Source organism: Haplochromis burtoni, unplaced genomic scaffold (genome assembly GCF_018398535.1).
Source record: "Haplochromis burtoni strain Fernald_Lab_line unplaced genomic scaffold, NCSU_Asbu1 Contig_426, whole genome shotgun sequence".
NCBI classification, from domain to species: Eukaryota; Metazoa; Chordata; class Actinopteri; order Cichliformes; family Cichlidae; genus Haplochromis; species Haplochromis burtoni.
In genome coordinates this window covers 44,147-60,542 of record NW_024582787.1, presented here as the reverse complement: position 1 = coordinate 60,542, position 16,396 = coordinate 44,147, and the positions used below count along the sequence as shown (strand labels likewise).

Below are 16,396 nucleotides of genomic sequence, written 5' to 3'. Positions count from 1 at the left end.
CACACACACACACACACACACACACACACACACACACACACACACACACACACACAGTATTTTTAGATGGTTTACTAGCCATACCATAGAAGGAGAAATATGTTTTCTCTTTTGCTCACTATAGACTACCTCAGACCACAATCAGCACCAAGTCCCTTTCTCTGCTAGTGACTCCTTCACTTCATTCCTTCACTGATTAATGAGAAAAGTATTGCATTTAGATGTGTCATCATAATTTTAGGTGGCTCAAAACATTTGCCATGTTAAAAAACAATTTTTAAAAAAAATCACATGGTGATGAAAGATTTTTTTTGTTACGTGAAGGATGTTTTGGCATTTGGACAATCTCCACCGACTTTAAATTTGTCACAGGAGGTTAGACATTTCTGCATATTCTACATGTATAAACTGCATTTTGCCCCCTTTCAGTAACTTACTGTAAAATCAAGAGAGACAGAAGTGATCTGCTGGTTAAGGTAAAAGTTTGTAGCTACACAATCATCCAATGAATATTCCATATTCTCGTTTTGTTGGCTGATATGTTGAAACAATAGCTAACAATAGCTAATTTTGATTAAATATGACCAGATTTAATTAAATAAATGAAAATTAAACAACTTTAAGAGTAAAAGCTGAATTCTGTGGAACTTAGTTTTGTGGAACCTCGCTGTTTGTCCAAAATTGCTCCTTGACAAATCGTAATTGAGCCACCAAAACTGGCACACACGTACATTTATGATGACATAATGATCCCAATGACCATTTGTCTCATTTTCTTGTGTATAACACCTTGTAAAAGAATGCTATCGTTTTAATTTCACAACATCTAAAATACCACTTACCCATTTTTGATATCAACAAATTGTGATGTTTACAGTATCAATATTATAACACATCATTTGACTCATTAAGGTTTGAAGTTTGTTGCTCTTAGAGACCTAGAGGTTCAACAAATAACTGTGTAAATGTATCTGAGGCTAATTAATTTTAAGCCATGTGACTTAGTCCAGCCTAAAAACGCATCTTTTCAGTCATTGTATGCATTTTTGTCAAGAACATGTTATTGAAATAATTAATGCATATAAATATGCAACCATAATGAAAGTTAAATTATAAATTAATCATTTACTTTATGGGTGTATATTCGATTGAACTTAATCTTGCATACCACTTTTTCATCACACCTATTACACTTAATGGGGGTTGATAACATCTGGGTAATGAGTCTAGCAGACAATGCACAGTTGGCATGGTCCTTTAATTGTACCAAGATACGACTGCATTTTGCTGTATAGAAACATACAGTGACTCCCATATTGTGTGTTTGCATGCAGTAACAGTCACATCAATCACCAATTTTTTTTAAATTTATTTTATGTTTTTTAACTTTTCTCAGTGTGATTAATTTTAACAGCTTAAACAGACTAAAGAACACTTTCTGGAATCAGATATGTTTTACCTCCTCTGGGTAGAGACTTGTTAAAGAGTCCTTCTGTGGCCTCGCAGGTGCTGCCATCCCCTCCACACACACGGCATCGGTCTTCTTTGGCATCTGAGCCCAGTATGTTGTCACAGCCAACATGCTTTTGAAGTTGAACAAAGTTAGAGATTGAGAATCAGCATCGTTTTAAATGAAAACTAGAAAAATGGTTAAATGTTTGCTTTATTTTGTACTATTTTACATTTTAAAAAGTTTTTTCAAAGATCAACTGGTTACATTCCAGAAAACAGGCTTTATGTCTTAAAAAAAATAGTTCAACCTTTTGTGAAATATAGCTATGTGCTAAACTATATCATGAAGGGAAATAATAGTTTATTGTGTCAGGTAATAATTAAATCATAGTTAGGTGCATCTACACTAGTCCGGAGTCTGTTTATCCAGCTCTGTTCAAAGGTAACAAAATACACTAAACACTGCCCTTAAAGTTAATTTGATGAAGCTATACTGTTTATTTAAGCTCCAAAAAGTGGTGTAAAAATATTGTTTTGCAAGCATTATGTAAAGGTTAAACCAACCAGATTTAATGTGTTATTTACCAAACTACAAAGCACTACTGTGTGACTGTAGTAGGAATATTTTCATTAGTTATTACACATCCAGCGTTGTTTCTTTTTGTTTCCAGGCTTCATGCTTGGCTCAGCTAATTAGCCACCAGCTGTACAGTATCATTGTACAGTAACATCATAAGGGTAGCATCAAACGTCAGCATTTAACACTTAAGAAAAAGGCAAACAAAGAAATGTCCCCAAATGTCAAACGATTGCTTAAAAGCCAATAAAACCTTCCCTTTAAAAGAAATAGTAAGACATGACTGACATGTTCACTGTGGGGGAGTTTTTTGGAAAGAATTTGTTTGTTCCTGAAGGAAGTCCTCAGAATACAATGCCGTACTTTATTTATACAGTATTCACATAGGCCCATGCAAAGAGTAGTCCTTATTTTTAGGGAGCTTCAGTGGACACACAGTGCCTGTATACTGAGTATAAATCTTCATTCTTTACATTGAAAATCTGCCAAAATCCGTCAAAATACTTTTGACAAATCCAATTCTAAAAAATGTAAATAGATATTTAATGCAATGACTTACAAATCTTATAAACCTATATTTTTTTTCACAGTAGAACATAAAAAAAAAACAACTCATCAAATATTTAAACTGAGACATTCTACTAGTTCATGAAAAATATTAGTTCATTTTAAATTTGATGGCAATAATACATCTCAAAGTTGGGAAGGGAGCAATGAAGGGAAGGAAAAAAAGTGGAACTAAAAGGAAACAGCTGGAGAAGCACTTTGTGACTAATGAGGTTAATTGGTAACTGATCAGTAACATGAATACTTATAAAAAGAGCATCTTAGTCTTACTCAAAAGTAAAGATAGGCAGAGATTCCCCAATCTACAAAAAGTTATGTTGACAAATTGTGGAACAATTTAAGAATAATGCTCTTCAACATAAAATTGCTAAGACTAGCTAAATCATCAAAAGTCGCAGAGAATCTGCAGAAATCTCTGTGTGCAAGGGACAAGTCAGTACTGGACTGCTGCGATCTTTGGCCTTCAGGCAGCACTACATTAAAAACCTGATTCTGATATAGAAATTAAATCCAGAAATCATTGTCTGTTAACATAGTTTGCAGTGCCGTCTACAAACGCAGGTTAAAGCTCTATCATCCATATGTGAACATGAGCTAGAAGGGCTATTGTCTTCTCTGGGCCAAAGATAATTTAAAATGGACTGTTTATATTCATTTTACTCAGTGTCCCAATCCTAGTCAAGTTAGCATTAATAGCTGTAACTTTTTTTCTATCAGAGGGAAGCTTATTAAGCTACCAGATTCAGAGTCTGAAACTAGCCAGTCTAACAGATATAAAATGTGTTGGCTCCAAATAACTTTTTATATGGAGTCCTTATGGACCCCATTAATTTTTTTTTATCTGTGCTCAATTTGCAGTGATTGCTTCATTGCTTGATTGGAAATGCCTTGGAGCTTCACAGAAGGACTGCTGGTGTTCAGTAGGTTTTGACTTAAGGTTTTCATTATGTCATTTTTTTTTTTTACTATTATTTAAAGGCCTTTAAGGGCTACAGTGCCAGTAGTACTGTCTGTTGATGGTTAGTTCTAAAGCATTTCAGTATTATGCAAAGAACTGCAGGCTTACTGCTAATACTTTACATGAGAACATCAATTTTACATTTTACACGTATATTTACTTCCATAAAAATGTGAATGCAGCACTTAAACTTAGAGAACTGAGAGCACTGACAGCTTTATGAAAATTACTTTCATTTTTGTTACACACAAGGATAAAGCCATAAAGTGCAAACTGTCCACATCAGAAAGAATTCACTGGTGCTGGCAGAACATTTGCAAAGACAAAAAGACAAAGCTATTAGCGAAGAACTCTGAACGGTGTTAGCTTAGTGATTTTGTGTTAGTGTGGTAGCCTAAAGTTTACATTAGTAACTGTAATTATGTGTCAGTGCATCAGTTCACTCATATTGCAGATTAAAAAAAGAATGTCTACAGTAGATGAGCATTATCTGAAAGTCATGCCCTTAAGAAACAGGAAAAAGACATCACATCTTTGTTGATTTATTTCTAACAGCATCTGAGAGATACATCTGGCCGTTCAGCTGATCCATCTACTGTTTGCCAAAGCGTCACTGGAAATAGTGGCTCTCAATAAGCTATTGTTGAGGAAGTGAAACATTGTGAAAATGCTAAGGTATGCTAAATTACACAAGAACTGGTCTGAAAATCTGTGAAAGTGGGCCCTATGGAGTATTGAATCCAAATTTACATTTCTTCGGTTCAAATCGATATTTACAGAGGAAGCCAGGAGAGACGTACAAATGTCTACAGCAAGGTTCAGGCTGTGTTGAAGAATAAAGGTGGTATTCCCCAAATACTCCTTGAACTGTACAAACTCTGTTTGTGCCTTACATACTGTATTTCCATTTATTTGCACATTTCAGTAAATCGCTGCAACTATCATGCAGTGATGAATATTGTATATGTGTAGAAATGCTCTTAACTTGTACACATGCACAAGCAAGATTACTACTTGTTTGTGTGATGTTAGGGAATTAGAATCACTCTAAATTCGGCAGGCTTGCAGACATAGCACTTTCCAAGCACTCAAAGCCCTTTTTTTCCCCCCTCAAAGCACCTTTTACTAACACGTGTCATTCATCTATTCACACACAGCTTTAATCAATGCCTATCAATGCCTGAGGCAGAGCTGCCCATCATCTGCCATCTATAGTATGTCACGCCTTGATTACTCTATATAAGAAAATACATTGATCTTGAGATAAGCTGTTCTAAGAGCGAAGCCTACTCCAAAAAAAAAAAAAAAAAAAAAAAAGGGAGGAGAGTTTATGACTGAAACTAAAGAAACTAAAATAATTAAGCTTCCGAGGAGGAAGCCAGAGAAGGCGTAGCTTTCCAAAGTGTTTCCTCAGGAGAGTCGACAGTTACAAAAAAAAAAAAAAAAAAAAAGAGCTCAGGCTACAATAACTAAGACAGTCAATGTTGTGTCCCATGAGACACAGACAACTAAAGAGGGAAAAATTTTGACATTCAAGTTGATTTGGAAAAAAGGAAGGAGGAAAAGAGGAAAGCGGGTGGAGGAACACCTGATCTGCCAGCTTGAGATGAGAAACTCACTGCAATTATTGAAATAACATCCACAGATGAGTTATTGGACATTTATGTTGATTAAAAAGAGGGTAAAATATCAGCTGACCAGGGTTTGAGAGCAGCAGTGACACAAAACCTGATGACTACAGACGGATTTCGTTGTCATTGATCCTTACAGTTGTCCTGTGGGTTTCCTAGGTTCTTTTTTTACTCTGTCACAATCTCCAATGTTATTCGTAATCGTTCCTCCTCCCTTTCTCTCTCTCTCCCACCACATGTGCACAGCATAGCAGTTTTGAGTGTTTCTGAGATCTTTCCAGGCAGACAGTGTTCCAGAGATTTATCACAGTGTGACAGTAAACCCACAGAGAGCCAGCCCCTGAAATAAAACGACAAGCCGGATTCAGAAAACCCACAATACTCCTTCAGCGAGGAATATTCCACCTCTTCTGAGTTTTCTTGCTATTAAAGCACACATCATGTTGTGTTTTTAATATTAGACTCGCAGTAAGGTTGTGGGCAAAGACGCTGTGCTTTTATGCCAAACAGGGATCCAGTTGTATCGGTCAGGTGGAAATCAAAGCAAATACTTTAAAGTGAGCAACCAAAAAGTTATTTCAGCTGCATCTAAGAAAATACACACTCACTACACAAAATGATTTACAGTCAGGAAAACAAAGACAGCATCAACTGCAACCCAAATAAAACATTTTATTGAAAAGATAAAATGTTATTTTCCTTGTTATTAAATCAGCCTTTTCATCATATAATATTTTATATATATATATATATATATATCTATTATACATATATATATATATAATATATATTATAAAAAAAATAATATATATATATATCTATAATATATATATATATATAATATATATATATAATATATATAATATATTATATATATATATATATATATATATATATTATTCATTATTCAATAAAAAAAACAAAACAATGATTTTTGTGTTTTTATTTACCACAAAACAATTCTGGTGGAGGCTGCAGAGTACTGATAAGAAGCAAAAAGAGCTATTCAGCAGTCATTCGATCACAATCAGCCACAGTCAAAGACCGGATTGTTCTTCACTGGAGAATGGTGCAGTTTAGGCTCTTTTGTTTACGCAGTCAGTATCTCACTAGCAGAGTTGTTATAGATAAAAACTGGCTCACATGCTGAGCAAACTCTTACTAAGCTAAGAGATAAAATGTCATTTTAACAGGAACTTGATAAAATGTCAGGGTTAAACACCCACAAAGTCGTCTCATATTTATGTATGACTACAAATATTAGAATTGCAATGAAAAGCTCTGAATGTAAAATCAAATTGAAAGGTAAAAGCTCATTCTTGACTACAACATGAAGTAATGGTAATGTTTAGAGTCAGTCTTTCTAGATTTAAACATCACTGGGTCTCAAACTCTTTCTACAGTTCAATAAAACTTGAGTTTTATTTTTATAGCTCTTGCCATAATTCCATTAAACGTACATCCAAAAAGTCTTGAAACACAAGCCAGAAGCTTTCCGCAACAATTAAAGAAATGTACAGTTTAGCCAGATTAGCTATGAGGCACAGTGAAAACATTCTGAGTTTGTGCCCCCTTCGAGGTCAACTACTTGTGCAGCCAAAAAACCCCTCAAGTCCTCTTTCTACATTTACACTCACTTGAAATCCTCCCTGACAACTTATTAGTTCATATCTGCTGCTTTACCATGGACCTCAAAGCTTGCCAAACTGCAACCTTTAAAGGGGACATATTAAAAACATTTCCATCTCCTTGTTTTGATTCTTTGATGCTACTAGAGTAACTCCTCATGATTCACAGTATTGATTCATCCTTAATGGCAAATGGACTGGTTTTCTATAGCACTTTTCTACTCTACTTGAGCACTCACTTTACATAACACACACTTTACATAACATGTCTCATTAACATGAATGCATCAGGAGCTACTCAGAGTTGTACCCTCAGGTGCAAATGCTACAGCTAAGCTACCGGTATTACATCCAGTCATGAATGCACAGATTGCTGAGTATTTTCAGCGTGGCTTCAAAAATGATGAAATCCTTGTGTTATTAGCCGAACCACATGGCGTTACTATCAGCAAACGTACTCGCGAAAGCGCCCATTTAATGCCATCCGGTTTTGAGTGCGCACTACTCTGCGCCATATGCTTCCGGGTAACAAGAAAGTGACCTCATTCACGTAGATTACTGATTGGCAGAGTAGGGCTGTTCGATATAACGATATATATCGGATGACGATATAAAAACGTCTATCGTTTCATTTTACGCTATCGTTAGTTTCATGGTGACGCAAAATAAACTGTTTACGGCAACATTTTTTCATCGTTTTGATGGTCACTGTAGTGGCTATATTCATTTCTAAGTTCTCTCTTTGTCTTACATTTAATATAACCACACTACAGACGGACAAGCGCCTGTTTTTATGCGTTGTCATTAGCAACAATGACAGTAAAACCATCGTGTGTCCGCTTGTTTATTTTCTACATAAACCTTTCACAATAAAGCTCAAGATCCTGTTGAGACTTTACAAAATACTCTGCATACTCTTTCACATGATTCAGAGTATTTACAGATGAGAAGCAAAAAAGAGCCGTCAGGTGCTAAAAAATAAACCTTAGACTCAAACGTTAGAACAGGCTTTTCCCCGCAGCACGCCGTGTAATAAATACTCACAACTCATGTCTAAAAATGTATAGTTTCATGCATCGGTTAAAACACTCGACTCCAGGTACACGACGCTCACTTCACGCAAGTTGAGCTGCCGGAGATTCACAGAATTTACAGAAAATGCAAAAATTTTGTGATTTATATCGTTATCGAACGATAGATATCTTATATCGGGATATGAGATTTTGGGTCATATCGCACAGCCCTATGGCAGAGCTAACTCGAAATTTCAAGTAACTCAAAATTTCAAGTTATGTTTCTCCAAATTTCGAGTTAATAATCAGAAAGTGAGGACAGTGAGCTTTCAGGGAGTGACAGTGAAGTAGAGGAGTGGATCGCTGAATCAGAAGTTTGAGGGACACTTAGGAGCTCAGGGGTCAGTTGGTAAAGTAATTTGTGTGTGTGTGTGTGTGTGTGTGGGTGTGTGTGTGGTCGTGGTAAAGTATGTGTGTGTGTGTGTGTGTGTATTATCTTATTGTTGTGGGGACACAAATCTGTTTACACACTCACATTGTGAGGTCTCGCCTACTTTATGGGGACAAATTGCAAGGTAAATCATTAAATTTTAGGGTGAAGGCTTGAGTCAGGGTTAGGGTAAGGTTAGGTTTAGGATAAGGTCAGGGTTGGGTTAGGTTCAGGCAGGGACTTGTGATGGTAGGGTCAGGATAAGTCTCCAGGAATGAATGTTAGTTATGTAATGTCCCCAAAAGTGACACAACGCGCGCGTGTGTGGGTGTTGTTTCAAATTTTATGATTGATATATTATTAGGGACCCTAAAGCTCCCCCAAAATAGGGAGAAATTTTTTTCCCCAAAAATTAAAAAGTCATGCAGTAGAGGGCTAAATAATTCTTTTTTTTATTCCCCTTCCTTTAAGGCACATATTTGAAACTTAATGCTGGCCAAATATGGGCTTTTGCATATTTTAATCAGGCTTGTGTATCACTTTACGTTCTCAATAAATTTCAGCCCGCCCAGTTGTACTGTGGTCTGCACAGAAACATGCATTCTAAGTAAATGCAAAACTAAACAGACACGGACTTCTACAGTAACTGCATGCTGACAAGCTAGCTAATTACAGAAGAAATAGTAAAGTGAATGCTGTAAGGCTGATCAATTCTACCAAGCTGGGAAACTGATTAGCCTAAGGCTTTACTGCATGTAAATGCAAACCTGTTAACCATTTGTCACGAGAAAATTCCTACTTTAAGAAAACAGAGGCTTCAGAATGTCACTGAATTACAAAACGGTGTGCAACTACAGCATGCTTGCTGCTAACAACTTGGTTTTGCTAATTAATCTTTAAGTCAGTGGTCTACAGAATATCAACAAATAAAAAAAAAAAAACAACTATTTTCATAATCACATAAGACAAAAAAGTAATAACTTCTAATTAACTAGATAATAAACCTAGTGCTTAACGTTTTTCCTCAAAAATTACTTACTTAAAAAACTATTAAGAGAACAGTTGTTTGATTATGTAGTTAACTGAAAAACACAATAGACACAATAAGTCCAATAATTACAAAGCAGCTGGAGCGGTGGTTAGAGCTGTCACCTCACAGCAAGAAGGCTTTTTTACCCTGCATTGTTGATTCCTCATAGCTTCCTCATAGTTACATCAATATTTCCTCAAACTAGCCACATGAAATTTCCTGGACTGAAAACAACTTTTAAGCTCTATTTTTTATGTTTAAATAAACTCATAAGCCAAAGCCACAATCTTAGTTTTTGTCATGTGCAAAGAAAAAAAACAAACAAACAAACAGCTGATTGTAAGGCAGTCAAGTTGGAGGCACTGGTTGATTTTTCATGCATGACCCTCACTGATGCGGTTAGGTAAATATAAAGATATTTAATATTTAATACATCCAGTGCCAGGAGCAACAACAGTTTGTTGTAACAACTGCATATCCTTCAATAATGAGAATCAAAAATACATTTGTAAAACACAAGAAGTGTTTGAAGATGTGGTTTTGGCTCCCTTACCTTACACTCTCCATTGATGCAAATGTCCAGCGAGTCAGCCTGACATTGGGTGCCATCTATGACAGCAGGAGACCGCTCAGTGTAGAAGTTATAGCCTTCTGCCAAGCAGTTCAGCGCACAGGGCTTCACACCACCTGGGTTACACAGCATGGACGAAAACCGAGCAGGTCATTACATCATTACCTAAAGTTCAGTTTCACACAGGGAACAGACAGCGTGACCTGGCCCCTGACAGAACCCTAACAACACAGAGACCAGCAAATACCGATGCTATTCCAGGACTTGCAGCCAGCTCTGGGATCTTCTCTTAACTTGTTGACAGTAATAATCATGAGGGGGGGAAATTCAGCGGTGCTCAGATCTAAAAAAACCCCAAAACTTGACGTCACTGTAACATTGACAACAACAGAGACAGCGCTGCTTGCCAAAAACAATTACACTGACATCCACGTGTAGGTTATCTCCTGTTTTTACATGACGCCTCAGCCCACGGAGCGCTATAAGAGAGGAGGTGATGGATTTGACAAAACAGACTTAAGCTCTCACATCTCTGAGAGAAAACAAAAGCTGTGTTTACATGCTTCAAACTTTATCACTTTTCTCTGAGATATTTGTGGTCTTAGTTAAGTGAATATTTTCCTTGATCTGCAGACTTCAAGGAGAGACACTCCTGCCAGTACCTATGACAATACAACAGTCCTTCCACTGGTATTGGCTCAATAAAAAATTGTTGATCCAGAGAGGGGAAAAAAGCCCGAGATGGGTCCAGAAAACAGACTAGCCTGCAAACTGTCATTTGAGACACAAAAGGGATGATAGGGAGGCTTTACAGCTCAGCTCTTAGAGAGTTTTGACAGAACAACAGCTTCAACTCTTAGCAAGTTCAAACTGAGAGTAAGTAATTATTAATTATTTAATAAGAATTGAGTGGGAGTGAATTTAACTCTGATCAAACTTCATCCAGACACTATTGCTTATATAGTAATTAATCGTTCATGTTATACAGTAATACTTTGAAACCATGGATGTATTATACAAACAACTGATCACAACTAGTCCTGAACTCACCCCCAGTGTAAGGCTTCCAGTTGTAGTACTTCCCACGGAAAGGGGAGTTGTCAAAATCAGCGCACTGCTTCTCTCGGAAATCACGAGATCCTGCAGGGCAGGCCTGCAAACAACAGTGAAACTGAATGTGAATACAAAGGACCAAGATTATCGAATGTCTAATCCCAGTTCACATTAGACTGGTGCCAATGACCTTTGGAATTAAGGTCAGTAAGAGTGATCTCCAGCAGCTTGTCAATATAATAACTGTGTGATCTGCCACGTAATCGGTTCATGTCAATATTTTATCATTTAACCAGCACCATCTGCACTGCATTGAAATTCGTCTGGGGAGTGACTACACAGGTTAGTACCAACAAGCCCACAGGTCTGGTACTCTCCACCTCAACAAATTCAAATTCCTAAACCGAACCTCTGATAACAGCTAACACTTTAGCCCTCCAATCTCCTTTGACTTCTGATAAGCCAAATTGCTAAAATCAAGCTTTAAAACAGGACTTGATAAACCAATCACATCAAGAGGGGTACATTCATCTTTTACAGAGTCTATATGTAGGTTTGAGTGCTGCTGCCTTTTGAGTAAATTAATTATCTGCTCATTTTATTTTCTAAAATCCCTACTTTATTAACAATGTCACATTAAATTTTTTTTACAGACTAAAGAAGATGTGTTTCTTGGCATTTCTGTCTGAGAACATTGTGTTCTGTGTTCAGATGAATTGTTTATGTGTGGATTTATGATGGATAATGAAACATTTCTTTGGCTAGCTAATTAGAAACATAAACCGAGCCAGAGGAGGTGAAACAGCCCAGTATAGAATTCAGGCTGAGGCAGACTGAGTTCTGGCTCTGATTCTGGGATGGCACTCCACTGTGTGGATAATGCGCCAATAAGAGGAGGTAAAAAGTGGAAAGAAACACTTTGCTGGTGTGAAAAGGTCCTTAGGAACCGCAAAACACTCTCCCTCGGTACAAATAAAGGCTCTCGGGTCAAAGCTGTATTTCACATGCTCAAAGTGTTCCATGCTGGAGTGGGCCATAGGGAGGATAGGCCACTTTCATTACCATTCAAGTGTTTTGCCAATTTAGCCGCTTTAAACTTGCACATCAAACATGCAGATCCAGTCAGAGGAGACAGAATAATATTATTGCAAGTGTGTGTTGAAATGAAAACACAGTACCAAATGAGATTTACATGTGCTAACGTCTGTTGGAACAAAAGAAAAGCTCACTTTAATAATGTTGGGTTTTCATCAATGTTTAACTTGTTGATTATCAACTGATTAAAATAATAATAGAACAGAAGGCACAAAAAGGGAGAAAAGTCCTATCATTTAAGCAACTCGAGTCCAGTTGCTTAAATGCTTGACACTTTCCCTTCATTATCTTGACTTTAAAAATTAAAGTTCTTAAAAAGGTATCGTCTGTGCCTCTTGAGGAGCTTAATATAAAACAAAATGTGGTATTTTTAGTGGGCTTTATAAACAAATCAAATTAAATGTCAGTGCTCTACCAGTGCTTGACCAAAAATGAGAAATAAAGATTGAATTCAGAGGCTAATGCACATTAAAACTTAAAGTGAAAAAGACAACAAAAGAAGTCAGATAAGAAGACAAAATATAAATAATAAAAGGTAACAGAATTAGCACAAAAATAAAATTGTGAAATATTATGCAAAATAAATGGATTCTTATAGAATGTTAAAACAAAGTTATTATTATTCATCTCAGAGGTTTCTTCCTGTTAAAAGAGTCTTTTTTCTTCCCACTGTTGCCAAGTGCTAAGCAACCTCCTACAATCACTTGCCAACCGGTAAATTGGTAACTTCTGGTTATCATCGGGGTCACTGACAAGTCTTTAGGCGTGGATGATTGGGATTAGCAATCTATTTTACAGCAGCAGCAACCAGTCAAGGAAATACTCATTTAACTGTCCTTAGAGATAACACGTTAAGTTAGATGCTAGTGGGATGGCTCTATGATTGGCATGCTCTTGGTAGTCCACCAGTTTGGTGGAATATTGCAATAATTACTGTGATAAAACCTTTATACTGAAGGTATGCATGGTAATCACAGGATGAATTCTAGTGATTTGGGGGACCATCTGACATCACCAGCACCACCAGTTTTAATTTAGGTAATGAAATATCTCAACATGTATGGCATAAGCACAGATTATGATTAAGGCATATGTTTTTTAACTATGCTAAAGAGAAAAGATCCTAATGACTCTGGCAGTCATCAGACCTTTTTCCAAGGACTGCTACTACCAGTTTAACTGTTTTGAATAAATAGGCTGTCTGCCATGAAACTTGGCCCACCCATTTATATACTTTTGAGGATAATTTGTGAGTATTTGTCATTGTATCTACATTTGGCACGCTCTCTCACACACACATGCTTCTTTGGACAAGGTGTGGTTAGTGTGATGAAATAGTGGTTAGGGACATTGCTTGTTTTCCAAAGAAAACACTCAGTGCTTGCTCAGAACTGTTATTTTTAAGACTTGTGGTTAAATGTCTACTAAGGCCCTAACTATTTCAATTTTCACCTAGTGAAAAAGGCCACCTAGAAATAGTTGAACAGAGATCTTAACTTGCAGCCATGTCAAATATTTGGATAAAACATTGCTCCAGACCTCAAAAAAACAAAAAGCTTGCTTCTTATGAAATACACCCTGAACTGTCATCATCGTTTGACTCAAGTGAAATGTCACAAACAATAAATGAACTATAAAATGACAGAGGGCGCGAATAAACCCAAAGTCACCAGGGGAATATTGAATCTCTGTCTGTTCATTTTTATCATTGTCTGTCCTACGTTCCAGGAGAAAATATGTCAGAAAGCTTAAAGGCAACATGATGCTGTGTGCTAGTGTGCAGCCGGTAAAGCCCTTTTCTAAGATAACATGTTCTGGAGGAGAGCTGTGGAAGAGCAAAGAGGTGATCCAACATTTTTTTTAAGTTGCTCGCATGCTACTTGGCAGAAAATGAAAGAGGGAGGCAAAGAAATGAAGAAACTCACGTTAGTGTTACAGGATCTGTATCGTTTCCTCTCTCCGAGACAGTACTTGCCTCCTCCAGATGGGCTGAGAGACACAACAGAAATAAATGAGGGATGGGGAAAAGAGACTCTTTACATCAAACCACATAAAGCGCCGTAAATTATATTCACAAATTCCTCTCAGAGATTATCTTTAGGGCAAACAGTACATAAGAGATTTTTTTTTCTGATGAAACAGGCGCAAAAAAGTCTCTGCCAGAAAACAAAGAGTGTTTGTGTGTCAGCATTTGCTGCTTTGTTGAGCATCTGTGCCAAGGATTCATTCAGGAAATCCAACCTGTTCTAAGAGCTCTTAAATGTGACATGACATTTCAAGTCTAATGACTCTTAACTCACGCTTTTCCTTCTTCTACTCTTCACTACACATCTACCACATCTCTGAAGGTTTTCTTTTCCTTTCCCTATCATCTCTCTGCTTTTTCTCACCTTCAGAAGCCTCCCTTCCCTTCACTTTATTGCAAAAAAAACTGTGAGACAGGCCATGTACGTAATGAATGTGTTAGAGGCTGTGTCTGGCTGTGTTTTTTCTGCCTCCCTCCTCTTTGCACTGATGGCTGAGCAGCAGTGATCACCTTACACAGGTGTTCCACATTATGCCTGTGCCTTCACCTCCTCCCCTTTTTCTTCCTTCCCTCTGGTTCACCCTGGATCTTTTTCTTGCCTTCCCATGACGTGTTTGACGTAATACCTAGTTTCCAAAACAAAGGAATGCGACAATGGAAGAAGGATAAAGATCCCAGATGTCTGCTTGCCCGCCAAAGATGCACTGGTCAATGATTTGTCTAGTGAGGACACATGGGAGGTTTTAAAGTAAACCTACGCATCACCATAATCTTCGAAGAAGAGTAAGCTATGTCTTAACTTAACGCACATGTCACATTAACCGAGACTGCGTGAAACTGCACAAGAACAAGGACTAAGAACCTTTACAGTCAGTTGTAATGGCTGCAAAGTATTATCTGAAACAGCTAATATTGGTCTTTGTGGTAATTTCAGGTTACTGACAGTTGCGTTGGTGTATTCCTTTCTTTCCCCATTTCAAATAACATTTGTCCCTGTTGTTCAAATTTAGAAAATGGTAAAGAAGAAATCCAGACTTTCAGCTGAGCCTTGGAAAGCCAGTTACTATGGCTCATATTGCACACTTCTCTACTTAGACTCGCTGTTTTGAGTGCATAAGTGTGTTTCACAGTGACAGTGAAATACACTTATGCACAGTGCACTACGAGTACCCAGATGGTGAACTCATAACAAACAAGAAGTGTGTGGAACAATGTTCCCGTCATGCCATCAACGATCGTCATCTTCGGTATGCAGCAGAATGGAAGGACCACCAAACAATTTTCAACCAATGGTGTCCACGCTAGTCATGGACAGTATGCCACAAGGACTCTGGGTTTTTTTTGTTTTGTTTTTTACAGTATGAACTGAAATAAGTGACTAAGACTCATAAACTCAGCAGCCAAATATTTACAAAGGTCCTGGCAGAGGGCCATTTTCCCATAAACTTCCACAGGCCCAGGAGTCTTTTTGGAAGCCCTGTGGTGGCCTTAAAAAAGAAGGCTTATGGCACTTTTGTGATGGCTTCACTTTTTAGAGCCAGAAGCGAAATCTGTATTTTTATACCTACCTTTTATACCTTACTAAGTAAAATTATTTCTTCAAAAGTACTTCATTCATTGATTCAATAGAAGTCTTGACCTACTTAGAACTCTCCTACTGAGTTTGAGACCATTTTTAAAATTTTGGTCATTATCAGAAAGCGAGATCATCCAAGCTAACGACTTACTGCCAGTAAATGGGTGTGGGGTTACACAAGTTATTGGTCACATCCAAATGGTGACAGTAAAAACATTCATAATGAGGCTAAAAATGGGAATTCCAAAGCCAAAAACATGGTTGAAACCCCAACGTCATCTCCATGGTCAAAACTGATCACAGTACAGCAAAAATGGAACAATAGATCAATCAATCAATATTTTATTTATATAGCACATTTAAAAAGGACAGTGTCCATCAATGTGCTTCACACAAGGTAGCAAAGCAGATTACAACAAAAGCAACAAAAACAGTTAAAAACAATTAAAACCAGTTGTAGTTACAGTTACACAGCACAACTGCAGACCAGGTGGAAGTCCGAACTAATTTGCTTCAAACGCTAGATGGAACAGGTGAGTTTTTAAGCGGGATTTAAACGATTGAATGGAATCTGACATGCGGACATCGATAGGAAGATATTCCAGAGTTTGGGTGCGGCCATTGCAAAAGCTCGGTCCCCTCTGGTCTTTCGTCGCGGCCTTTGTTGCACTAAGAGCAGTTGGTTAGAGGATCTGAGCGCTCTCTTGGGGCTATACGTGTAGAGAAGGTCTGTTAGGAAACTGGGCGCCAGGTTATTTAAAATTTTAAAAGTACACAAAAGGATTTTAA

At 37.4% G+C, this 16,396-nt stretch overlaps 1 protein-coding gene across 1 annotated transcript in view; it reads right to left on the bottom strand.

The window, feature by feature from the left end:
• Positions 1–16,396, bottom strand: part of adamts6 (ADAM metallopeptidase with thrombospondin type 1 motif, 6) — a gene marked incomplete in the record, with an annotated part of 79,016 nt that overhangs the window by 27,309 nt on the left and 35,311 nt on the right. Inside the window, 4 exon segments of the mRNA XM_014341168.2 lie at positions 1,460–1,583; positions 9,840–9,973; positions 10,908–11,010; positions 13,931–13,994. Coding sequence (XP_014196654.1) covers positions 1,460–1,583; positions 9,840–9,973; positions 10,908–11,010; positions 13,931–13,994 — 425 coding nt within the window.